The sequence below is a fragment of the Ranitomeya imitator genome, chromosome 5 (genome assembly GCF_032444005.1).
Source record: "Ranitomeya imitator isolate aRanImi1 chromosome 5, aRanImi1.pri, whole genome shotgun sequence".
Lineage (NCBI taxonomy): Eukaryota > Metazoa > Chordata > Amphibia > Anura > Dendrobatidae > Ranitomeya > Ranitomeya imitator.
In genome coordinates this window covers 189,766,057-189,793,439 of record NC_091286.1, presented here as the reverse complement: position 1 = coordinate 189,793,439, position 27,383 = coordinate 189,766,057, and the positions used below count along the sequence as shown (strand labels likewise).

At 44.5% G+C, this 27,383-nt stretch overlaps 1 protein-coding gene across 1 annotated transcript in view; it reads left to right on the top strand.

The window, feature by feature from the left end:
* The window catches only part of CAPN9 (calpain 9), a 333,928-nt gene that overhangs the window by 177,344 nt on the left and 129,201 nt on the right, over positions 1–27,383 (top strand). The window contains exon 12 of the mRNA XM_069769442.1: positions 10,887–10,923. Coding sequence (XP_069625543.1) covers positions 10,887–10,923 — 37 coding nt within the window. The remainder of the gene's footprint in view (positions 1–10,886; positions 10,924–27,383) is intronic.

Here is a 27,383-nt window from a genome sequence, read left to right as displayed (position 1 = left end):
GCGCTGAGGCATACTTACCTAGTCCCAGCGATCCTGGCGCTCCCCGCCTGTCCCACGGGTCTTCGGGTGCTGCAGCTCTTCCCCTCTTCAGTGGTCACGTGGGACCGATCATTAGAGAAATGAATAAGCGGCTCCACCTCCCATAGGGGTGGAGCCGCCTATTCATTTCTCTAATCAGCGGTGCCGGTGACCGCTGATAGAGGAAGAGGCTGCGGCACCGAAGACAGCTGTCCGGGAGAAGGAGCCGGACGTCGGGACCAGGTAAGTATGTAATATTCACCCATCCGCATTCCAGCCGCCGGGCGCCGCTCCATCTTCCCGGCGCCGCTCTGTCTTCGCATCCTCTTGCTCTGACTGTTCAGGTCAGAGGGCGCGATGACACATATAGTGTGCGTGCCGCCCTCTGCCTGATCAGTCAGAGCAGAGAGACGCCGGGAGCTGCAAGCAAGAGAGGTGAGTATGTGTTTTTTTTTTTTTTATTGCAGCAGCAGCAGCAATGGCACAGATTTATGTGGAGCATCTATGGGGAAATATGAACGGTGCAGAGCACTATATGGGGCACAGCTATGGGACAATATGAACGGTGCAGAGCACTATATGGGGCACAGCTATGGGGCAATATGAACGGTGCAGAGCACTATATGGCACAGATATATGTGGAGCTCTATGGGGAAATATGAACGGTGCAGAGCACTATATGGCACAGCTATGGGGCAATAATGAACGGTGCAGAGCACTATATGGCACAGCTATGGGGCAATATGAACGGTGCAGAGCACTATATGGCACAGCTATGGGGAAATATGAACGGTGCAGAGCACTATATGGCACAGCTATAGGGCAATAATGAACGGTGCAGAGCACTATATGGCAGCTATGGGTCAATAATGAACGGTGCAGAGCACTATATGGCAGCTATGGGGCAATAATGAACGGTGCAGAGCACTATATGGCACAGCTATGGGGAAATATGAACGGTGCAGAGCACTATATGGCAGAGCTATGGGGCAAGAATGATCTATTTTTATTTTTGAAATTCACCGGTAAATGCTGCATTTCCACCCTAGGCTTATACTCGAGTCAATAAGTTTTCCCAGTTTTTTGTGGCAAAATTAGGGGGGTCGGCTTATACTCGGGTCGGCTTATACTCGAGTATATACGGTATTTATTTCCATTTTTCCATTAGGGTTGGAGCAAGGGTTAGAGTTGAGGCTAGAGTTAGGGTTGGGCTAGGGTTAGAGTTGGCTAGAGTTAGGGTTGGGTCTAGAGCTAGGGTTACGGTTGTTCGAAGGTTAGGGTTGGCGTTAGTGTTGTGGTGAGGGTTATGGTTGTGGTTAAGGTTGGGATTACTGTTAAGGTTGGGATTAGGGTTAGGGGTGTGTTGGGGTTAGTGTTAGAGTTAGAATTGGGGGTTCCACTGTTTAGGTACATCTGGGGGTCTCCAAACGCGACATGGCGCCCACTATTGGTTCTAGCCAATGTTGCGTTCAAAAAGTCAAATGGTGCTCCCTCCCTTTCGGAGCTCTGCCATGCGCCCAAACAGTGGCTTTTCCCCACACACAGGGTATCGGCGTACTCAGGAGAAATTGCACAACAAATTTTGTGGTCCATTTTCTCCTGATACCCTTGTGAAAATAAAAAAAAAATGGTTCCAAAGTAATTTTTTGTGAAAAAAGTAAAATGGTTCCAAAGTAATTTTTTGTGAAAAAAGTAAAATGTTCATTTTTCCCTTCCACATTGCTTTAGTTGTCGTGAAGCACCTGAAGGGTTAATAAACTTCTAGAATTTGGTTTTGCGCACCTTGAGGGGTGCAGTTTTTAGAATGGTGTCACTTTTGGGTATTTTCTGTTATATTGACCCCCCAAACTCACTTTAATGATAATGTCTGTAAAGCGCTGCGGAATATGTTAGCGCTATCTACTATATAATTGTCTAAGGGTGACTTCCATCTTTCTGTCCTTCTGTCTGTCTGTCTTTCTGTCTGTCACGGATATTCATTGGTCGCGGCCTCGGTCTGTCATGGAATCCAATTCGCTGATTGGTCTCGCCAGCTGCCTGTCATGGCTGCCGCGACCAATCAGCGACGGCCACAGTCCGTTTAGTCCCTCCCTACTCCCTGCAGTCAGTGCCCACACAGGGTTAATGCCAGCGGTAACTGACCGCGTTATGCCGCGGGTAACTTACTCCGTTATCGCCGCTATTAACCCTGTGTGTCCCCAACTTTTTACTATTGATGCTGCCTATGCAGCGTCAATAGTAAAAGGATCTAATGTTAAAAATGATTAAAAAAATAAAAAATCATTATATACTCAAGGCTGCCTTTCCAGCTCATTGCAACGCTCCGGTAACTGCTCCATGCAAGCGGCAGGTTCCAGTGGCAAGGATGGTATGCGACAAGGACCTGCCATGACGTCACGGTCATGTGACTGTGATGTCATCACGGGTCCTGCGCTACCAACACTGTGACCAGAAGCTGCCGAGTGCACCGCACACAGGCGACATGACTACAAGGGCTCCATTGGAAGGTGAGTATATGTTTGTTTTATTTTTTAACCTGTGACATACGTGGCTGGGCAATATACTACGTCGCTGTGCAATATACTACGTGGCTCTGTGCTGTATACTACGTCACTGGGTAATATACTACGGAACTGGGCAATATACTACGTGGCTCTGTGCTGTATACTACGTCACTGGGCAATATACTACGTAACTGGGCAATATACTACGTGGCTGGGCAATATACTACGTGGCTGGGCAATATACTACGTGGCTGGGCAATATACTACGTGGCTGGGCAATATACTACGTGGCTCTGTGCTGTATACTAAGTCACTGGGCAATATACTACGTAACTGGGCAATATACTACGTGGCTGGGCAATATACTATGTGACTGGGCAATATACTACGTGACTGGGCAATATACTATGTGACTGGGCAATATAGTACATGGCTGGGCAATATAGTACGTGGCTGGGCAATATAGTACGTGGCTGGGCAATATAGTATGTGACTGGGCAATATAGTACGTGGCTGGGCAATATACTACGTAACTGGGCAATATACTACATGGCTGGGCAATATACTACGTAACAGGGCAATAAATTACGTGACTGGGCAATATACTACGTGGCTGGGCAATATACTACATGTCTGGGCAATATACTACGTGGCTGGGCAATATACTACGTGACTGGGAAATATACTACGTGATTGGGCAATATACTACGTGGCTGGGCAATATGGTACATGGCTGGGCAATATACTACGTAACTGGGGAATATACTACGTGATTGGGCAATATACTATGTGCCTGGGCAATATACGACGTGGCTGGGCAATATACGACGTAGCTGGGCAATATACTACGTAACTGAGCAATATACTACGTTACTGAGCAATGTACTACATGACTGGGTAATATACTACATAACTGGGCAATATACTACGTGACTGGGTAATATACTATGTGGCTGGACAATATACTACGTAACTGGGTAATATACTATGTGGCTGGGCAATGTACTACGTGACTGGGCAATATACTACGTGACTGGGCAATATACTATGTGGCTGGACAATATACTACGTGACTCGGCAATATACTACGTGACTGGGCAATATACTACGTGGCTGGGCTATATAGTACGTGACTGGGCAATATACTATGTGACTGGGCAATATAGTACATGACTGGGCAATATACTACGTGGCTGGGCATTATACTCCGTGGCTGGGCATTATACTACATGGCTGGGCATTATACTACGTGGCTGGGCATTATACTACATGGCTGGGCAATATACTACGTGTCTGGGCAATATACTACGTGACTGGGCAATTTACTACGTGGCTGGGCATTATACTACGTGGCTGGGCATTATACTACGTGGCTGGGCATTATACTACATGGCTGGGCAATATACTACGTGTCTGGGCAATATACTACGTGACTGGGCAATTTACTACGTGGCTGGGCAATATACTACGTGGCTGGGCAATATACTACGTGGCTGGGCAATATACTACGTGACTGGGCAATATACTACGTGGCTGGGCTATATAGTACGTGACTGGGCAATATACTATGTGACTGGGCAATATACTACGTGGCTGGGCATTATACTCCGTGGCTGGGCATTATACTACATGGCTGGGCATTATACTACGTGGCTGGGCATTATACTACGTGGCTGGGCATTATACTACATGGCTGGGCAATATACTACGTGTCTGGGCAATATACTACGTGACTGGGCAATTTACTACGTGGCTGGGCATTATACTACGTGGCTGGGCATTATATACTACGTGGCTGGGCATTATACTACATGGCTGGGCAATATACTACGTGTCTGGGCAATATACTACGTGACTGGGCAATTTACTACGTGGCTGGGCAATATACTACGTGGCTGGACAATATACTACATGGTTGGGCAATATACTACGTGGTTGGGCAATATACTACGTGGACATGCATATTCTAGAATACCCGATGCGTTAGAATCGGGCCACCATCTAGTATAAAAATAAAGATGATTATTATTATTAAATGTGAGGTGGTGCCTAAAAATATGATTTTGTAAATTTTGTTTGAAAAATGAGAAATCTCTGGTCAACTTTTAACCCTTATAACGTTCTAAAGTAGACATGTGAGAAGTCTTATTTATTAACTATTTTGTGTGACACCACTCTCTTATTTAAGGGTACAAAAATTAAAAGTTTAAAATTGCTAAATTTTCAACATTTTTACCCAATTTCTGGGTTTTCATAAATAAATACAAGTCATGTCGAATAAATTTTACCACTACCATGAAGTACAATATGTCATGAAAAAACAGTCTCAGAATCTCAGTGGAATACATTGAAGCTTTCCAGATCTATAACTTCATAAAGTGACAGTGGTCAGAATTGTAAAAATTGACATGGTCATTAAGTACCAAATTGGCTCTGTCACTAAGGGGTTAAACTTCAATTGCCATTTCTCAGCCCGAGACACCAGCTTACATAAATCTTCTTGTAATATTAAATTATCATCATCTGAGTTAATTACCCTGCACAGTTTAGAATCATCTGCAAGTACTGAAATTCTACTCTATATGCCCCCTATGAGGTAATTAATAAACATTTTAAAAATAAGCGTTAAAAAAACCCTGTGATGTCCGACTTTTAACTATGACCTAATCAGAGTGTGTTCCATTAGTAATCACCCTTTTTTTCTATCGTTGAGCCAGTTGTTAACCCAGTTACACATTTTCCTCTAGTCCCATTATTCTCATTTAAGGACCATCCTTTTATATGGCACTATATCAAACACCTTTGAAAAGTCTGTATAGACATCATCCACTGCATTTCAATGGTCCAGTCTGGAACTTGTCTACTCGCAGAAGCTGATCAGATTAGTTTGACAGGACCAATCCCTCATAAACCCATGTTAATGTTGGTTCATGAGGTTATTCTTATTGAGATACTCCAGGATACCATCTGTTAGGAAACCCTCAAGGATTTTTCCTCACTAGAGGGTAAACTTACCTGCCTATAATTTCTAGGCTCAGGTTTTGTCCACTTTCTGAATATTGGCAGCACATTTGCTATTCACCAGACCTGTGGCACAGACCCTGCTATTATTGGATATGTGAAAATTAAAATTGATGGTTTGTTTATCATGGTATTTAATCCGGGGAGTATATGCCATCCAGGTGCGGGGATTTGTCTACTTTAGTGATTCTGAGGCACTGCCGCACCTCCAGCTGGGATAAGCATTTACTGAGCAATTTCTAGTATCCATTCCCTGATTATGTCATCTGTTATGGGATTTTCTTGTATAAATACTGAAAGCGAGAAAGGCGTTTAGCCGATAGGCCTTCCCTCGTCCTGTTCCATTCTTTGGCAATGAGTCCCTGTCTCAATGTTTGCTGCCTTGATTTTCTTTTTACGCAATTATTTTCTATAATTATTTAAAGCCTCATCACTAGCTTCTTGCTTTAATTCTCTAAACGCTTTCTTTTTGTCATTTATTGCGACTTTTACAGCTCTATTAAACCATAGTGTTCCTCCTATTTCTACCTTGCTTATTCCCATAGGGTATATGTTGTTCATAGGTCCTAATCAGGATGCTTATAAAAGTGCCCCATTTACTTTATGCACTTTTATTTCTCAGGAAATTGTCCCTGTTTATGGCACTGAGATCATCTCTTCTTGCATGTAGCCCCTTTACTAAATGTCTAATTAAAGGATACATATGAAAACTTATTACTTTGTGATCACTGTTACTCAAGTGACTCCCTCAACTTGTATATTTGATATGTTATCCGGCCTATCGGCTAATAGGTCTAGAAGTGCCCCCCATCTAGTTGGGTCCTGAACCGGTTGTGAAAGGTAATTGTCTCTCATTGTTTCTTTTGCTGCACCTGCATGTTTCGGCTCCCCAATTTGTATCACGGTACTTGAAGTCCCTCATAATAATTACTACTCCCTAATTCACTGCCTCATCTTTTTGCTTTACGAGGATATTTTCTGCCAGTTCCATTAAATTTGGAGACTATAACAAACCCATATCAATATTTTAATACTTTTTCTCCCACCTCTTATCTCCAACCACAGAGACTTTACATTTCAGAGTTGATTAGCATCACATATATTATAGAGTAGAATGAGTTATAGAGATGATTTTACATATAAACAAACCCCTTCCCCTCACTTATTGGTACGGTCATTTCTGAACAGACTGTAGCCCTGTAAATTAACAGTCCAGTCATAGATCTCATCCACCCATGTCTGTTATCCCCACCATCTCATATTTTTCTTCCAACAATATTAATTCTAATTCCTCAATGTTGTTGGTGAGGCTTCTGCCATTAGTGTATATGCACTTTATGTATTTTTCTGTACCTGTATTCCTGCTTGCTGTATTGAATGTCCTAAACCCTCCCCCATGCCTCTCCCAATTTCATCACTTATACCCAGGTCACTATATACACACTATCTTTCCCTCCTGTACAGTATTTGCTCTCCTACCCAGTACTTAGTTTAAACACTCCTCCAACCTTCTAGGTATTTGTTCTCCCAGAACAGCTGCACCCTCCACATTGAGGTGCAACCCATCCCTAGCATACAGTCTGGCAAAAATTAAGAGACCACCACATCAAAACCCTGTCATGGGCAGCCCAATCACCAGAACCCGATTGATAACCTCTGGAATGTAATCAAGAGGATGATGGATAGTCACAAGTCATGAAACAAAGAAGAACTGCTTAAATTTTTGGACCAGGAGCAGTGTGAAAGACTGGTGGAAAGCATGCCAAGACGCATGAAAGCTGTGATTAAAAATCATGGTTATTCCCCAAAATATTGATTTCTGAACTCTTCATGAGTTAAAACATTAGTATTGCTGTTTCTAAATGATTATGGACTTGTTTTCTTTGCATTATTTGAGGTCTGAAAGCACTGTTTGTTTTTTTTTACCATTTTTCTTTTTCAGAAAATACATACAAAATGTATTGGTGGAAAGACAGAGACATGTTGTCAGAAGTTTATATAATAAAAGAACAATTTACATTTTACTCAAAAATATACCTATAAAGAGAAAAATCAGACAAACTGAACATTTTGCAGTGGTCTCTTAATTTTTGCCAGAGCTGTAGAGCCTCTACCCAAAACCCTCCTTCCTACACCAATTCCTGAGTCACTTATTCACCTCTCTGTGGCATGTGGTACAGGCAGTGTTTCAGAAAATGCTACCTTCAGGGTCCTTGATGTAAACCCTTTTCCCCACAAGCCTGTTTGGAAGGAAAGATGCGCCTTTGGACATTTTGAATATAAAATTAGCTGGAATCATTAGCGAATGCCATGTCTCATTTGGAGAGCCCCTGATATGCCTAAGCACTGGAAACTGCCCACAAGTTACACCATTTTGGAAACTAGACTCATCAGGAAACTCATCTGGATGCGTGCTGAGAACTTTGAACCCCCAGGTGCTTCACAGAAGTTTATAACGTTGAGCCATGAAAAAAAATTAAAAAAAATAATAACAAAAATAACCACAATTTTCCCACAAAAATTGTGTTTTAGCCCCAAATTTTGCATTTTCATTAAGGTAACAGGGGAAATGGCATCATAAAATTTGTTGTGCAATTTCTTCTGAGTACTCAGATAGCCAATATGTGGAGGAAAACTACTGTTTAGGCGCACAGCAGGGCTTGGAAGGAAAGGAGAGCCTTTTGACTTTTAGAATGCAAAATTTGCTGGAATAATTAGTGGATGCCATTTAACATTTGGAGAGCACCTGATGCATCTAAACAGTGAAAAAACCACAAAAGTGCCAACATTTTGGAAACTAGACCCCTCAGGGAACTTATCTAGATGTGTAGTGAGCACCTTGAACTCATAGGTGCTTCACAGAATTATACATCGTTGATCTATGAAAATGAAAAAAATATATTTTCCCCCCAAAAATGTTGTATTAGCTCGAAATTTTCACATTTTCATAAGGATAGCAGAAGACAATGCAATTAAAATTTGTTGTGCAATTCCTTCTGAGTATGCTGATACCCCAAATGTGGTTGAAAACTACTTTGGGAGGCACAGGGGAAAGTTCAGAAGGGAAGGAGTACCATATTAGCATTCAGATTTTGCAGAAATGGTTTAGTGATGCCATGTCACATTGACAGAGCCCCTAATGTAGAAGAACCCCCATAAGATACCCCATATTACAAACAACACATGTCAATGAACTCCTCTAGGGGTGCAGTGATCTTATTGACACCACAGGTATGTCACAACGTTTTATACCATTGGACGATAAAGAAAGAATAATTAAAATTTTACCACCAAAATTGTTAGCCACAGATTTTACATTTTCACATTCGGAAATGGGTAAAAATGGCACCTAATTTTGTCAAACAATGTACAATGAACAGTTTTGCTTAGCCACACGGTAAGACTCGGAAGGGACGGAGTGCTATTTTCCTCCTGGAGAGCAAATTTTCCTAGAATAGTTGGCGAACTTCATATACAGAGCCCCTAAGGGCTAGAACAGCAGAATACCCCTTCAAGTGACCCCATTTTGGAAATTATACCCCTTTGGGAATTTATCTGCAGGTGTAGTGACGACTGTGACTATATGAGTGTTTTCTAGAAACAAGCAGCAGTGGTTGTTGCCGAGTGAAAATTGCAAGTTGTACTGACTAGTACGTTGTAGTGACTAGTACACTGTAGTCCCAGTATGTTGTAGTCCCAAGTATGTTGTAGTGACCAGTACATTATGCCTAGCTCATGCCTTTAGAGACATGCACCCATAAATTAGGCTTGCTCTCATCGTTACACAAATGCCAAACATGTGGACTCTAAATGTTGTTTAAGCACACTGGGGCTCAGAAGAAAGAGGGGCAATTGCATTTAGCAGTGCAGAATTTACAGATTTTTTTGGGGGTGGGCAAGGTCATTTTGCTGTTCCAGAGCCTTTGTACTACCAGTAACATGGAAACCCATATATTTGCGTTAACAGATGACGGATTTGAGTGGTGACTTGCTTTTTTTGTTAATTGAGTTGGAACTTTTAATAGGAACATTTTACATAACATTTTGGATCACATTTATCTGGCGCTCTACTCTGAGCACCTACATCGGGGTTTCAATCTAGGCCGGTTTCACACGTCCGTTTATTTCTGGTACCGAAAAAAAAATGGTACAGGAGATTTCCGTGTCCATGTGTGGCAACCGCGTGCCACCCGTGTGCTGCATCAGTACCACACGGACGGCCGCCGGGGGAGGTGGCAGGTGCTGAAGCCGGCTGTCATCATTCTCTCCTGCTCTGCCGGTGAGCAGAGGAGAATGATGAGCATTATATTAAAGTCCGAACGACAGCAGGTGGGGGCTTTTGGGACTCTTACTCCCATCATCTGACACCTGCTGCTGCTGCTGCTATTAACAGTGACAGTAGGTGCGGATGATCGGGGTGTTCCACAGCCGCCGGGTGTGATCTAAGGAAATAAATGAATGAAAAACCAGACTTGGGTTCCCCCCTGTTTTCTTGAACCAACCAGACAAAACTCACAGCTGGGGGCTGCAACCCTCAGCAGTCAGCTTCTGCAAGGTTGGTTTTCAATCCGCACCTATTGTCACTGTTATTAGCGGCAGCAGGTGTCGGATGATGGGAGTAAGAGTCCCAAAAGCCCCCACCTGCTGTCGTTCGAACTTTAATATAACTCTCATCATTCTCCTCTGCTTGCGCCGATCGCCAGCAGAGCAGGGGAGAATGATGAGCCGTCTTCAGAACCTGCCGCCGGGGTACAGCACTTGCTGTAGTGCTTCTTCCCTGACGGTCGTCCATGTGGTACTGATGCGGCGCACGGGCGGAACATGGTTGCCACATGTGTGCCGCACGTATTACACACTGACACACGGACACAAATATCTCCGGTTCCGTTTTTTTCTGGTACCGGTAATAAATGGAAGTGTGAAACCGGCGCATGCACGCTGAGTGAGTGGGATTTATGTTGCATGAGCTGGTGCAAGAGCATTGCAAAGGACTCTGCAAATGACTGACTTTCAGCATTCTGTTGCTTTGCAATTATATTGTTCGCATCTTAGACTATTGACATATGTTGTGGCTTCTGTTCATAACCTTTGTGCCTTGTATGCCAGATCCCAAAGATTTCTGTCATTTTGACTAAAACCCTCTTATTCCAAATTGGGTTAAGGATCCTCTGAAAGAAGCGCCCTGAAACATCCTTATTGTCATTTTCACTAGGAATAGTGCTACAACTGGGCTAGTCTTGCTGAAAAACCTGACAATTGTCACCAGAGACTCAAGAGTAGCTTCATAAAGAAGAAATAACTTATAATTTCACAGTATAATCCAAAATCTTTTCTCTTTTACAGAGAGATTGAAGGAGAGATAAATGTGAATATTCCCGAAGTAAGTGTTCTAATATTATGTTATATTATGTATACGTTTATTATATGATGAAATCATCTTCAATAAATGTAAAATCTAAAGATGTATTAACATTTGTATTAGTTGCTAAAGGTGAATCCACCTGAAGGAGAAGCACCTGTTGCTGAATTCATTATTCGTTTTTATTATCAATATTATTATGATCCTACAGAGTGTAAAGTGAATTTGTCACCAGAAAACATTACATTGAACTACAGTTGTCACAAAGTTTGCGGCTTCACTTTTTATAGTGCCCTTTTACATTAACTCTAGATAGTTAGGGCAAAGTCATATGTCTGTATAAATCAGACCAAGATCGGACCACATTGCTTGGACTGGCAGCTTCCCTCTATGACCGGTGATTTTTTTTTCCTTTAATAACTTAATATGTGTTCATTCTGGTAGAAAATCATGACACAGAAATCACCCACAACGTCATGACACAAGGTGTACTGTGATTGGCTGCCGAAGTCACATGTCTCTAGCCATATAAAAAGTGGACATCTTGTTTTACTGGCGCCATCTTCTCAGTGTCACAGTGCAGAGAAGGCGCTCCTGCTGGTGCTGCTGCTGAAAGTGAACTTGTCAGTTACCTAGACAGGATGCTGTCCTGTGAGAAATCGATCTTCCAGCATCTAACTAGATTGTGTTTAAACTGTGTTGCAGTCTCAGGAGGCCCCATTTGCTAACTGAAATTGGTTGGGCAAAAACTGTGTTGGAGTGAGAAATCAGAAGGCCACATTTCCACTTAAAAATAGTTAGACCTAACATAGGGGTTCGGACAGGAGGCTGTATTTGCTAATCTAAATAGTTTGGGATAAAACTGTGTTGCAGTGAGAAATTAAGAGGCTACATTTCCACTTAAAAATTGTTAGGCCTAATATTGGGGTTCAGGCAAGAAGCCCAATTAGCTAAGCCAAACTGTTTGTGATAAAACTGTGTAGCAGTGAGAAATCAGAAGGCCACATTTCTTCTTATCATTAGGTATAACAGTGTTATTCAAGCACACTATCTAAGAAAATAAATAGTGATTGTTCATTTAGTGACAGGTGACTGACAGCTGTGAGCATAAGGATGTGAAACAGCAGATTACAAGAGGGAAAGAGTACGTACAACAAGAGTGAGGACAAAGTGAAGTTGTGGTGGAAGGGGGAATAGGCTTGGTGTTCAATGTGTATATGGGTTAGGTGTTAATAAAACCTCAACTGAGCAAACACCGTCTCGTCCTATCCAAAGACTACTAACAGCATCTGTTACTGGATTGACTACTTGACTTCCTTTTTATGGCAGACGCACAGCGGTACTACACCTTGTAGATGAAGGACAGAAAGAGCATTTGCTCCAATGGATGTCAAGTGATGCATCAAGGGGCCTATCCTCCTCTTCCTCCACCTTAACATCACGCATAGTGCAGTCCTCAGAGGTGGCACCCCAATCATCCATGTTTCCCCCACGTCACAAATTTCCTAACACCCAACTGACTCTGGGGAACCACAGATGGTCCATTCTGCAGAGCTGTTCACACATTCTATTACATAGGCATCAGAAGTCTGCTCCAAAGATTAACAGAATCCAGAGGAGGAAAGCATCTGCACTGATGCCCAAAATGTTTTCATGTTGGATCCGGGGCAGGGCGAAGTAGGGTCAGAGTAGAATCAAGACCCTCATTACCAGACATAAACCCCTGGGGGTGGAGGTGATCCTGATGAGACTCGGCGCACACGGACTGTACTGTGATGTCAAGGGTGGAAGAGAAAGAGGGTGACTCTGAGTGAGAATGTGAGAACAGAGCGGATGATAAAGAGGTTGTAGATGCCACTTGGTGTGAACCCAGAGGTATGCATCTGAGTAGCTCAGCAGAGGAGGTGGAGGAAGAGGAAGATGAGGCTACGCTGTGGCTTCCCGCACAGGCACGAATTAATGCAACCACGACAAGCACTGCATCCTCAGCCACAACTCTGGCTGTGGCCAGCATCGATCGCGAGTGTGCAGTTATCTGCCAAATTTCCAAGAAAAAGCTCAGTAGAGGCAATAATTACAATAATTTGACAACTATATGCATGAACCTCCACCTGTGCGATCAACATGTTTTAGTCTGGGAATCTCACTGCGCTAAAATGCAGACTAATGGGCCTTGCCAATGACCGGCCCATCAACCACATCTGCTGCTGCTTCTTCCGTCACCATGCCAAGTGTTCTCTCACAGATCTCCAGCTGCAGAAAATCCTCTACTTTACCTCCTACAGTCAGGGTGAGTGACAGCCCATCAGCTGTTAAGAAAGTGAACATGACTGATGTTTTTGTCACCTAGCACAACACATCTTTCTCAATCCACCATAACATCTCCACCTGCACCTCAATCACAGTCGAACAGTTTGGTCCTGTTCATCCTACTCCCTACTCCACCCTCTTTCAGCACAGCAGCCAATCCTTGGTCCTGCACTTGTCACGTAAAAGAATGCTTTCTTGCCAAAACTAAGAGCTTGAACTCAAGCATCTCCAATCTGTTGGCCACAGAAATGCTGCCTTACCGCCTGGTGGATACAGATCGTTTCCTAAAGTTGATGACAATTGCAGTCCCCAGTACCAGTTGCCCATTTGCCATTACTTTTCTAAGAAAGCTGTGACTGCACTACACCAGCATGTCACAGACAACATCCTGGCCTGGATGCACTGCTGTAGAAAGCATGGTCACTGTGTGCTCACTTCTTACTTTAGCACCCTGCAGGTCATCGACTTTTTTTGCTACAGAAGTCTTTCAGCCTAACTGTTAACCGTTTGATGTGCGATGCAGCAGCAGGAAAAAGCCCTTGTGCAGTTGTAATTTTTTATAGCATATGCCAACACAGTATGGACGTGGTGCAAATCACACTTGCACAGTGGGCACAGAGGAAGAACCTCTGCACCTTTCTGCAAAGTTTTGAAATGTCTACTAAGATGGCTAAGATGGTTAGCTGTTGTGAATTCCGCTCTTGGGCTCCCTCCAGTGGTTGTAAGTGGCACATTTGTGAGTTCTGCTCTTGGGCTCCCTCCGGTGGTTTTAAGTGGAATGGCTGCTCCTTGGATTTAGTAGTCTGCAGCAGCTTCCACTAATTGTCTTTCTGCTCGGCTTTTATTCCTGGCTCTTCTCTTCAGCCAGTGCCACTTGTCAATGTTTCCTGGCTGGATTCACATCTCTGCTTGGATTTCCTTGATTTCCTGACCAGTTCAGCAAGATAAGTCCTGGCTTTGCTCAATTCTGTCCACATGTTGTGGACTTATTGTTCTGTGCATTCTATGTTTTGTCCAGCTTGTCAGTATGGATTATTTCTATTAGCTGGAAGCTCTGGGAAGCAGATTTACCCTCCACACCTTTAGTCAGGTGTGGAGATTTTTGTAAACTCTGTGTGGACTTTTTGTAGTTTTTATACTGACCGCACAGTATCCTTTCCTGTCCTATCTATCTTGCTAGTATGACCTCCTATGCTAAGATCTGATTTCATTTCTGCGTATGTTATTTTCCCCTCCTCTCACCGTCAATGTTTGTGGGGGGCTATCTTTCCTTTAGGGATTTTCTCTGAGGCAAGATAGGTTTCCTGTTTCCATCTTTAGGGGAAGTTAGATCTTAGGCTGTGCCGAGGGGTCTAGGGAGTGTCAGGTACCCCCCACGGCTATTTCTAGTTGTGCTGCTAGGTTCAGGGTTTGCGGTCAGTACAGATACCACCTCCTTCAGAGCTTGTCCCATGTTGCTCCTAAACCACCAGATCATAACAGTTAGCGCTGACGATGCCATCATCAGCATCACTAATCTGGTCATCTACAAGCTGGAGCATACTTTGAATAGACTGCGTGAGGAGGTGGTGGTCCCAGAGGAAGATGTGGAAGTAGAGGAGGATGCAGAATGGATAACAATATCTCAAATTTCTGGACTGTCATCGCACAGGTGGGTGCCATGGGAGGGTGGATTACAGTGATAGGAAAGGGCTTATGGTACCATACAAACTGTTTAGTGAAGGTGCAGGAGCCGAGGAACAAATGGAGGAGGACAAGGAGGAAGAGGTGATGGACGCATAACAGTCAGGAGATGAAGAAGATAATTGTCACGGGGCTACCGCAATAGAGAAGTTCCAGAGAACCGCAGCGCTCTGGGCCTCGTTCACACATGATGAACAGAAGCCCTTCTCCTGAATTCTGACCTGGCTGTCTTGTGCCAGCAGGGCAGGAGTTAAAACCTTGTTACTGAAGTTACTGAGAGCTATGTCTGATTTGGTTTTGGTAATCTCCGCTCCTATATAGACTCAGCTTTGTCTACAACTGTTGTCAATGATCAGTTCTGCTGCCTGGCTTGGAGTGAGAAGGAGCGTGGTATTAGGAGCTTGGAGGTTTATTTACAGAGATTGGTATCTGCTGTTTTGGTTGCATGTTATACCTGTTTTCCTTCCTAGTTTTTTCCTTCTCTTCCCTTCTCTGTGTTTCCTCTGTGGTTGTGTGAGCATTTGGTGAGTTTGAGACTTTTAGTTACCTTGTCTGTATATCCTGTTTAATTGCCGTATTTATACACTGGTGCAGTCCACCTCCCTTGGGGGGAGAGGGGGCCACTGATCGGGCCTGCACAGGAGACAGGTATACGCTGGCGGCTCAGGCCTCCTAACCATTATAGGCACCCCTGAGATAAGGGAAAGCCAGGGCCCCTTTATGGTGGCAGGGACAGGTGCGGGTCCCAGTACACCATCCTGCCCCTTTATCCCCGTTCTCTGTTGTCCATGGTTGGTGGGAGGGGACAAAGGAAGCAATGTTGAGCGTTACTGGAGGGCCACCTGTGGTACTCGGACAGGGATGGCCTACGCTGCTTAAAGGGATCCGCTGGGGCCGATGGTACTGCAGCTTAGTTGGTTTGGCTCCCCTTAGGTGGAGCAGAGGCCCCAGGGCTACCAGGACAGTCTAAGAGGGGTTGTGATTGTTGAGGTGCAGGAAATAATTGGAAGACACAGGGTTGCAGTCTCTTTACCTTTTACTGGTGAAGTTCAGGAACACAGTTTACAGGTGATCTTGAAATCCAGGCAGCCTGGAAGCGGTTCGGAATCCCCCTAGCCAGGTGGGATTGGAAGCCTTCCTTTCTGCGCTGAATTCTAGGTTCTTGATGCATTAGTTTTCCTCAAGTTCCTCGCTCAATCTATAACTTAGGTGGAACTCTACCCACATGGCAGGCAGCTCGAGCCTTTTTACAGGTGTCCCTTTCTCGTGGTTACTCCGGGCTGTAATCTACTGCTGTGCCTTCGGGTATCAGTTGTAGCTAGAAGACCTACCCTCCAGTTTCTGCTGTGGGGCATACAGCTCCCACACAACTTCAGAGCCCGATGTCCAGTTTCTTGTGCTTAATCCTGAGCTCAATCGCAGCTCCATTCCTAGTTTCCCTCTCCTCACATCCTTCCACTCCCTCCACTGTCTCACACAGACTGACCACTAACTCCTCCTCCAGACCAGAACTTATAGGGAAGCTACCCTGTAACCAGGTCTAGAGCTCCCCCTTCTTGCCTGGAGTCAGGAAAGTGTTGTATGCTAGTGTCACCTGCTAAGGGAAATCCTTTTCGCTTCCAGGCATGGCATCACCCTCCCGGGAGGCAGGCAGTACCACTGTAACAGCCGGATTGCTGGGGTGTCACATTACCGTGCCACCAACACAACAAGGACTTGTTCCACATGGATGCACCCGACACATGAGCGCTTTCTTGATGCACTATCTTCAATGTGATGCTTGTATTTTTAGGGTTAGAACTAGTGCTGACAACTGAGTTACCATTCTGTTAGATCTACGTGTGGTGCGGTGACCCACGTTACAGCCAGGGGGCGCTGTGTGTGCACTTCAAGATCCACTTGGACGCATAAATGTGATCAGACAAAGTCCGGCAGGAGTGTAAATGGCCAGTGTGTGTGTTGCAGAGGAAGACACTCTGCGCTGTCAGTCTGAAGTTAAGTTGGTGTGCTGGGACCTGTAGTCCCATAAGTAATTGTGTTATGCTAATGGGAGACTGGCAGGGCTAGTTATGAGAGATGGAAGGGTCAAACTAGCCACACACACCCACACTCCCACCCAGGGGAGTGGTTACACCTACATAGTTACATAGTTATTAAGGTTGAAGGAAGACTATAAGTCCATCTAGTTCAACCCATAGCCTAACCTAACATGCCCTAACATGTTGATCCAGAGGAAGGCAAAAAAAAAACCATATGGCAAAGAGTAAGCTCCACATTGGGGAAGAAAATTCCTTCCCGACTCCACATACGGCAATCAGACTAGTTCCCTGGATCAACGCCCTATCAAGGAATCTAGTGTATATACCCTGTAACATTATACTTTTCCAGAAAGGTATCCAGTCCCCTCTTAAATTTAAGTAATGAATCACTCATTACAACATCATACAGCAGAGAGTTCCATAGTCTCACTGCTCTTACAGTAAAGAATCCGCGTCTGTTATTATGCTTAAACCTTTTTTCCTCCAAACGCAGAGGATGCACCCTTGTCCCTGTTTCAGGTCTATGATTAAAAAGATCATCAGAAAGGTCTTTGTACTGTCCCCTCATATATTTATACATTAAAATAAGATCACCCCTTAGTATTCGTTTTTCCAAACTAAATAGCCCCAAGTGTAATAACCTATCTTGGTGTTGCAGACCCCCCAGTCCTCTAATAACCTTGGTCGCTCTTCTCTGCACCCGCTCTAGTTCAGCTATGTCTTTCTTATCCACCGGAGACCAGAACTGTGCACAGTATTCTAAGTGTGGTCGAACTAGTGACTTGTATAGAGGTAAAATTATGTTCTCCTCATGAGCATCTATGCCTCTTTTAATGCATCCCATTATTTTATTTGCCTTTGTAGCAGCTGCCTGACACTGGCCACTGAATATGAGTTTGTCATCCACCCATACACCCAGGTCTTTTTCATTGACCGTTTTGCCCAGAGTTTTAGAATTAAGCACATAATTATACATCTTATTACTTCTACCCAAGTGCATGACCTTACATTTATCCCCATTAAAGCCCATTTGCCATTTATCAGCCCAAGCTTCTAGTTTACATAAATCATCCTGTAATATAAAATTGTCCTCCTCTGTATTAATTACCCTGCAGAGTTTAGTGTCATCTGCAAATATTGAAATTCTACTCTGAATGCCCCCTACAAGGTCATTAATAAATATGTTAAAAAGAAGAGGGCCCAATACTGACCCCTGTGGTACCCCATTGCTAACCGCTACCCAGTCCGAGTGTGCTCCATTAATAACCACCCTTTGTTTCCTATCCCTGAGCCAGCTCTCAACCCACTTGCATATATTTTCCCCTATCCCCATTATTCTCATTTTATGTATCAACCTTTTGTGTGGCACCGTATCAAAAGCTTTTGAAAAGTCCATATACACTACATCCACTGGGTTCCCTTGGTCCAATCCGGAACTTACCTCTTCATAGAAACTGATCAAATTAGTCTGACATGAACGGTCCCTAGTAAACCCGTGCTGATACTGGGTCATGAGGTTATTCCTCTTCAGATACTCCAGTATAGCATCCCTTCGAATTCCCTCCAGGATTTTACCCACAGTAGAGGTTAAGCTTACTGGCCGATAATTTCTGAGTTCAGTTTTTGTCCCCTTTTTGAATAGTGGCACCACATTTGCTATATGCCAGTCCTGTGGTACAGACCCTGTTATTATGGAGTCTCTAAAGATTAAAAATAATGGTCTATCAATGACTGTACTTAATTCCTGCAGTACTCGAGGGTGTATCCCATCCGGGCCCGGAGATTTGTCAATTTTAGTGATTTAATTAATAGATAATGTGACCAGGGTGTGGGTCACATGGTTCAGAGTGTATGGATCTGTTTGGTCCATGTGCAAGGTCCTGGACGGTCGGTGTTGGAAGCTCCTGTGAGAGGAGTCTTCTTAGAAGTACCTGAGACCGTGGACCTAGTGGACGGTCAGTGTTGGAGTCTCCTGGCATTGGAGAAGTCCTGGAAGCACTGAAGAGAGTGAGTCCTGTAATTGCGTGCGTGTTGGATTGTCCTGAAGTGGGCTGGAGGCCTGGAAGCACTGCTAAGGCTATGGACTGAATGCTCGAGGGTGTTGGATTGTCCTGGGATGCACCGGAGTCCTGCAAGCACCTGGTAAGAGTGTGAGTCCTGGAATGGTCAGAGTGTTGGATTGTCCGCGGATGGACTGGAGTCCTGTAAGCACTTGGTAAGATCATGGACTGATGGCCTGTGTGTTGGAAGTGCCTGTGATTGGACTTCCTGGAAGCGCATGGAAAGGCTGCATCTACAGAGCCTAAGACGGTTTCTGTGTTGGGGAAGCTACAGTTCCTACTGTGGGTCTGGACTATCCGAGGTCACAAGGACGGTGATCCCAGTGAGGCAGTTTCCCTGCGAGCCAGCATTGGCAGGAGTACAAGAGTAAATTTTTCCAGATGCTTACCCCCCCTGGAAAAGGACTCCGCATGCTGGAGTATTGAAACATGCTTGTAGACAATCTTAAGAGTGGTTTTCACCAAGAGAGCAGTGACGCATACAGTGTGCATTGCAGTTCTAGACATCCAACCCTGGGAAAATCAAGGCGTCATCACAAAAACATTAGCAGCAGCAGCAGCAGTGTAAGTGGCATAAGCAATTTCTGTGAGTCGTTTCACTCATTTTTTTAGACCAGCCCATACACCAGCAGAACAGAGTACAAGTCGGACATGTTGTGAACAACTCGAGAGGATGGTGCAGGAGTATTTGAAGCATAAAATCAATGCCATCGGGGAGGTTGGACCCTTTCGCATTTTGGTCTTCAAAAAATGGAGTGGCCTGAGCTTGCCTGTCATGCATTTGAGGTTTTGTCACCGCTGCTGGTGGTGTCCTGACGGATAGGCGCATCTGGCTGTCCCCTGAAATTTTACAGTAGACTGTCTAATATTCATCAAAATAAACAAGCCATGGATCTACTTTTGTACCTCAGTCACAGACACAGTGGGCAGACTAGGTGACAGTGTCGTCTTTATTGTCATGCTTTGATTTCGCATAACTGCAGTCTGTGACACCTTTGTCATGTCTCCTGTGCCTGCTGTTGCTGTTGATGTTACAAACAATATTTTGAAAAGTGGAGACCCCCAAGTTGGGTCTCCATATGGTGGGTGGCCTGTAGTAGAAAGTGTGTTAGAAGCCTATTATACTATTTAGACTATTTTGGTGACAATAATTAGTACTGTATGAAACTGATGTTTGTGACATCTGAGTTGACTGGAAAAAAAATAAGTGGAGCTGTTGCATGTGGTATCAGGGTTCCTAGCAAGGAAAGCTTACACCGCTCCCTTAGCCACTAGGTCTTAATTGAAACTTCAATTCAAAGCTGTAAATGCTGACTCAGACCCTGATACCTCATGTATGGTCCATGGCTGACTGCTGCTGTGCCATTTGCAAATTTCTACTGTGGGTAAATTGATGCCACGTTTCATGGTGTCTGTGTCATGGCACAGCTGTCAGGTGACCTGGGACCAAGGGCTCCTTCCCTAACACTAGGGGGTGTCCTAGCTTGCCCTCCTCGCCAGGATACTTCTGAAGGTGAAGATGTCAGGGCCTCCTCCCTTGCCTTATATCCTGAGTTACCCCTCCGTCTGTTCTCTTCCCACCCACCCAGAGAAGAGGGGTGCTACTGTGCACTGTAGTACACCAACTGTACAAACAAGGCAACACAAATAAGGGTTAACAAAAAGCTTTAGGCGTACAAAATATTCACTACCATATAACAGAGGAATGGTGTGAAGGTAGGGAAATAAGCCAAAATAGAACAGGATAAGGAATTACCATGCATACAAACAAAGCAACACTAATAACTCCTCCAACTCTCCTTATAAGAACTCCTCTCCCTCCATTAGCCATGCAGCAATAACGCTAGCTCTGACAAGGATTTGTATCTGATCCCAGATTATAAAAGCAAAAGGAGTGGCTAACCGAGCTCAGCTGTGAGCATAGGGATTTTCAACATGGCTGATTAGCCCCTGTTCTGCCAGAAGAAATAAAAACATTTAAAGTGAAAGAGAAGTGCTTCTTTTCAGCACCGGAGTAGGAGAAATCAGATGCTGCGGTCATCTGGATCCATACACCCCCTCTTTCACGAGATACCTCTGGAATCTCAGGACCAGGCCTATTGGGGCGAAAACGTGAAAAGCCCGGACCACATCCTCTTCTCAGGACTGTAACCCCTTCAATGTACCAGATACTGGAGCGACCGGCTAACAAGATGAGAATCCAAGATTTTTGCAATCTGAAATGCAAGGTTTCCATCGACAATAACATGAAAACGATTAAATACATTATGGATCCTAAAGGTAGGTGGTAAAGCAAGGCAAAATGCTACGGGATTGATAATGGCTGTGATCTTATAAGGACTAATAAACCTTGGACCCAGTTTCCAGGACGGAACCTTCAGCTTAATGTTCCTAGAGGACAGCTACACCAAGTCGCGAACACACAGGCCTGGACCCACCAAACGCCTCCGATCAGCCACACACTCATATTTGGATCCCATCTTCCTCAAATTATTCGTAATCCCCTGCCATATTGTAGAAATGGAAGATGAAAACTGTTCTTCCTCCGGTAATCCATTAAATGGACTAAACTGAGGATGGAACACACATGCCCTGAAATATGGGGACTTACCGGTCAATTCCTGTCAACGATTATTTACAGCGAATGTGGCTAACGGTAAATAAGTAATCCAGTCCTTCTGATTTTCAGATACAACACAACTGAGATATATGTCTCTAGATTCTGGTTAACCCATTCTATCTGCCAATTAGACTGCATCTGAAAGTGGAAGAAAATGACAAATGGATCCTCAGATGGGTGTAAAATGGCCTCCAAAACATGGAGACAAACTGCACCCCCCAATGAGAAACAATATTGGTCGGGATCCCATGTAATTTAATTATTTCCCTGATGAAAACTTGCGCCAAGAATTTGGTGTTCGGTAAAGCTTGGTAAAGCGATAAAAGGAGACATTTTCCTGAACCTTTTTGCCACCAAACGAATTACAGTATTCTACACTGACATGGGTAGATTCGTGATAAAATCAACTGACAAGAGAGTTCAAGGTCTGCTGGGAATCTCCAATGGTTGGAGAGTCCCCTACGGACAAGTGGGAGAAGTCTTAGGACATGCGCAGACACTACAGGACGCTACATACTCCCGAAAACCCTGATGTGCACCTGGCCACCAAAAACACAGAGTAAGCAGATCAGTGGTGGCTTTATTACCAGGATGTCCAGCCAACACTTAAATCATGATGTTCACTAAGGATTTTAAGACTGAGATTAACGGGAACAAACAGTTTACCAAGTGGACAGGCAGCAAGGGCATCCCCCTGAGCATCAACAACCTCTCTTTCCAGATCGGATCATATAGACGCCATAACCACCCCTTTTTGAAGAATAGGTACCAGTTCACACTTATTTCCTCCCCCAGGAAATCAATGGGATAAGGCATCTGCCTTAATGTTTTTGTTCCCTGGCCTACACGTGACAAAAAAGTTAAACCTGATAAAGAACAATGCCCATCCTGCCTGTCGATGTGTTAGACGTTTTGCCGATTCCAAGTATACCAGATTCTTATGATCCATGATTACCATAACTGGTTGAACCGCTCCCTCCAAAAAATGACACCACTCTTCAAAGCCCATTTGATTGCTAAGAGTTCCCTGTTGCCAATGTCATCATTTTTCTCAGCCGGTGACCTTTTTTAGAAAAATTAGCAGGTGGTTGCCTTTTACCAGGAGACGCACTGTGCGACAATACAGCCCCTACTCCCACCTCACTTGCATTGACCTCAACGATGAAAGGCTGGCTGAGAAACGTGAGACTGTATAAGAATCGGCGCAGAAGCAAAAGCCTTTTCAATGTATCAAATGCCTCCCTGGCATGACTGGACCACTTTGAGAAGTCCGTCCCCTTCCTGGTCATATCCGTAAGAGGTTTGGCTACTACCGAAAAGTTCTTTATGAACTTACGGTAGTAGTTGGCGAAACATAAAAACCTTTGTAACGTCTTCAAATCCTACGGACGATCCCAATACAATACCGCTCGGACTTACGCCGGATCCATGTGAAAACCGGTGGAAGACAACACATATCCCAAGAAAGGGATCTCCTCAACCAAGAACATACACTTCTTGGGTTTGACATATAATTTATTGTCTCGGAGTATATGTAAGATCTGCCTAACATGTACCTAGTGTGACTCAAGGTCAGGTGAATAAATTAGTATGTCATCCACATAGATAACCATGAATATGCCTACCAGGTGACTAAATATGTAATTTATAAAGTGTTGAAAGACGGCAGGCGCATTTGTCAATCCAAATGGCATCACCATGTCCCTCAGGCATATTGAACGCTGTTTTAAACTCATCCCCCTCTTTAATGCGGATGAGATTATATGCCTCACTGAGGTCCATCTTAGAGAACCATTTTGCCCCTACAATTTGATTAAACAGGTCTGGACTGAGAGGGAGCTGATAAGGATCACTGACAGTGATCGTATTGAGTTCACGGGGGCATAACCCCCCATCTTTTTGCTTTACAAAAAGTACCCCGCAGTAATGGGGGATGAGGATGGTCTGATATGACCCTTGGCCAGGCTTTCCACGATGTAGTCCTTCATGGCCTGTCTCTCTGGACCCGAGATATTATAGAGTCTGCTCTTGGGCAGCATGGTACCAGGAACGAAATTAATGGCGCAATCATAAGTATGATGGGGAGGGAGTTCTTGGCACCCCTGCTCTGAGAACACATCCCCAAAATCCGTCAGGTAAGTAGGCATAGACTGGGTATCCACCCTAGCCAACCGGGTACCCAAGCAGTGTCCTTGACAATACACACTTCATTTTTCTACTTCCTGAGTCTTCTAATCTACTACAGGATTGTGCAGAGCGAGCCAAGGAAGTCCCATTACCACAGATGGGGGCAGACCCTCTAGCACATAACAGTCCAACACCTCAGTGTTAATGGAGCGCCCCGTAAGGGCAAGGGGGTACCTGGAACCGGGTCCGGTCATCTCAAAGGGGGATGTCACGGTGGCTGACCCGATCCGTGACCCTGGGATGTCCGTGTAAAAGGGAAAGGTCTTTAAAGGAATAAAGTTTCTGTTTGTGACGCCACCTGTGGTATTCGGTCAGCGTGACCGACGCTGCTTTAAGGAGTCCACTGGGGTGATGTTATGGCAGCTAGATGGTATACCTTCCAACAGGTGAAGTGTATCCCCAGGGCTTCCCGGTGTATAGATGGTGAATGGTGAGTGGCACAGAGAAGAACGAGGACACAGGGTTGCAGTCTCTTTACCTTTACTGAAGACTTCAGCATCCACAGTCCAGAGCACCAGATCACAGGGCAGGCAGAGTCTGGCCGGTTTGGAGGCAAGTCCAGAGTCCCCTTGTCCAGATGGAGAATAAAAGCCATTCCTCTAGCGCCGTGGTGGTGTAGTCGCTTACTGCTAAGCTTCTCATAAGGTCCTCACAGATGTTATCTTTCTCTCTGTCTCCCGGATTGGATAGGACATACCCATATGACTGGTGACTTGAGGCGGTTTATAGGGACTCTAGCACGCCCCAGCCTCATTGTCACCGTGCCTCCTGGGTGTTAGGTCGGACAATTAACGTAGAGTTCAGCTGTCCTGCCGGTCTCTGATGTAAGTCGTAGAGGTCCTTACAACCTCGGTGATCCGGCTACCGGTCTCTGCGCCTCAGAAGGAGGCAGCCAGCTCGGGGCTGGTCCCCTTCTGATATCTTCTCCTGTGCTTCCTCTCCTGCATGCTTGCTGCAAACAATTCGACCTTCAATGTCTCTTTCTGGGAGCTGCAGCTCTGTGGGCATGCACAGCTCCGTTGACCCTCTGTCCTCCTCAGACTACTGTCTGGAACTTTTCTGAGCTGATGTTCTTTCCTTCTCAGTTTCCTCTTGTTGCCAGGAGCTGCAGACCCCCACGTCTGCTCACCTATTCTCCTATCGTACCAGCTCTGCCTCAGCTGATGTTCCACGACAAGCTCCCTTCTGGCAATCTCTCTCTCTAGCACATCTTTCTGTGTCTTTCTTCTCTGTTTCTCTGACAGGAACTGAACTCACTTTCCCTACAAGACTACCAGTTATATATATATGGGGAGTCACCTAGTAAATAGGATCAGAAGCTCCCCCTGGTGGCCTGGAGTGTGAAGTGTTGTATGTTTGTGGTACCTGGATGCAGTTATCCTTCCTTGCCTCCAAACGTAGCATCACTCTCACCGGGAGGAAACCAATACCACTGTGACGACCAGGACCCTGGGGCGCCACATTAAACTGAAGTCGCAAGTCTCGGACGACTTGCGTAAAGGGCCCTATCTCAAGGGGGTGGAGTCGATAGCAATTATGGGTTTGGGTCTGGACAGAGCATGTGGGATAAGACTTTAGACCTGATTGAACCTAGAGTCGATCAAATTAAACCCCACACCACTGTCCAAAAATGAAGACACGTCCACCTTAATTCCACCCATGTGAATTATGGCTGGTAGAAAAAAACTGTCCTACCCACAGAGGTGATAAGTACACCCAGGCTGCTAAACTTCCCGCATCCCGGGCAATCTAGTTTTCCAGTGGTTGCTTACTATGCGGTCGGGAAGTACAGGTGCCCTTGAACTATGAGTATTTAATGCATCTATTGATATTGTATTGTGGAAATTTCTGTAGCTGCAAAAATTAACATGCTGCAGCTTGTAAACCAGCACAGTGGAGAAGTTTACGCAACGGTAAATAGAAGCACAGTCAATAAATCCCACCCACTGTGCTTGTAATATAGAATGCAGCGTTTTGGATACAGTGCAGATGCGCTACATCAAAACTGCTGCTCTTTCTGATCGTGGTTTGCCGTGAAGTGGCAGTGGGCTTCATACAGTCTGATCAGAATGTTAAACTGAAAACCTCATGTTTATAAATTTTTGCCTAGCGGCTTTAGATCAACGTATGATTTTGGGATGTGCGGTTCATGCTCTTTTTTTTCTTTTTGTACAAAGCATGTTCTTGTCTCTTTCTTGAACCAGCACTCCTCCCAAGGAGGCACAGGTGATTTTAATTAGCAGGAGACTGCAAAGTAAGGGGTCTAGCCCATTTTGGCTCTCACTGAAGAGCTGGAGGAAGGTGAGTTTAAGTGCTCCTTTCATTTTGGTGCTGGTGCTGTGTGGCGGCCATTGTTGCTGTGGCTTTGTGCTGGTGGGGCGGCGCAGTCTGGAGTCTTGAGGACTCAGTCTTGCAGCATGGGTGCTGTGGGGCAACAGGCCATCCGCCCTGCTGGTGCATGGCCGCTGTGGTGGTGGGCGCCGCACGGCTCCGCTCCGTTAGGGGGATAGGACCCACTACGAGGTTTGCCGTGAAGTGGCAGTGGGCTTCATACAGTCTGATCAGAATGTTAAACTGAAAACCTCATGTTCAGTATATAAATTTTTGCCTAGCGGCTTTAGATCAACGTATGATTTTGGGATGTGCGGTTCATGCTCTTTTTTTTCTTTTTTTTTCTTTTTGTACATTTAATGCATCTATTGATATTGTATTGTGGAAATTTCTGTAGCTGCAGAAATTAACATGCTGCAGCTTGTAAACCAGCACAGTGGAGAAGTTTACGCAACGGTAAATAGAAGCACAGTCAATAAATCCCACCCACTGTGCTTGTAATATAGAACGCAGCGTTTTGGATACAGTGCAGATGCGCTACATCAAAACTGCTGCTCTTTCTGATCGTGGTCACGTAGCCTTTGTTTTTCCAAACTTAATATTCCCAAGTTTGATAACCTGTCTTGGTATTGTAGTCATTTAATTATTTCACCCCCGGGCCCTTTTCTGTTTTCCCTTTTTTCGCTCCTCTTCTTCCTAGAGTCATCTTTTTTTTTATTTTTCCGTCAATATGGCTCTGTGAGAGCTTATTGTTTGCGGGACAAGTTGTACTTTTGAAAGACACCATTGGTTTAATCATATAATCTACTGGAAAATTGGAAAAAAAATTCCAAGTGCGGTGAAAATGCAAAAAAAGTGCTAAAACTGACCTACCATTATGATCACCCAGGTCATTACGAGTTAACAGACATGTCTAGGTTCTTTCTTTATTTATTAAGTGATGAAAAAAAATTTCAAAGTTTGTTAAAAAAACAACAACATAAAACGCCAGTTTCTGAGACCTGTAGCATCTCCACATTTCGTTATCTGGGACTGGTCAGGGCTTATGTTTTGCGCCGAGCTGACATTTTTATTGATATCAATTTGGAGTAGATACAATCTTTTGATCGCCTGTTATTGCATTTTATTGCAATGTTGCGGCAACCAAAAAAAAGTATTTTTGGATTTTTTTTTTTTTTATTACCAATCAGATTAATTATTTTTATACTTTAATCAGGCATTTCTCAACGCGGCAATACCAAGTGAGTGTAT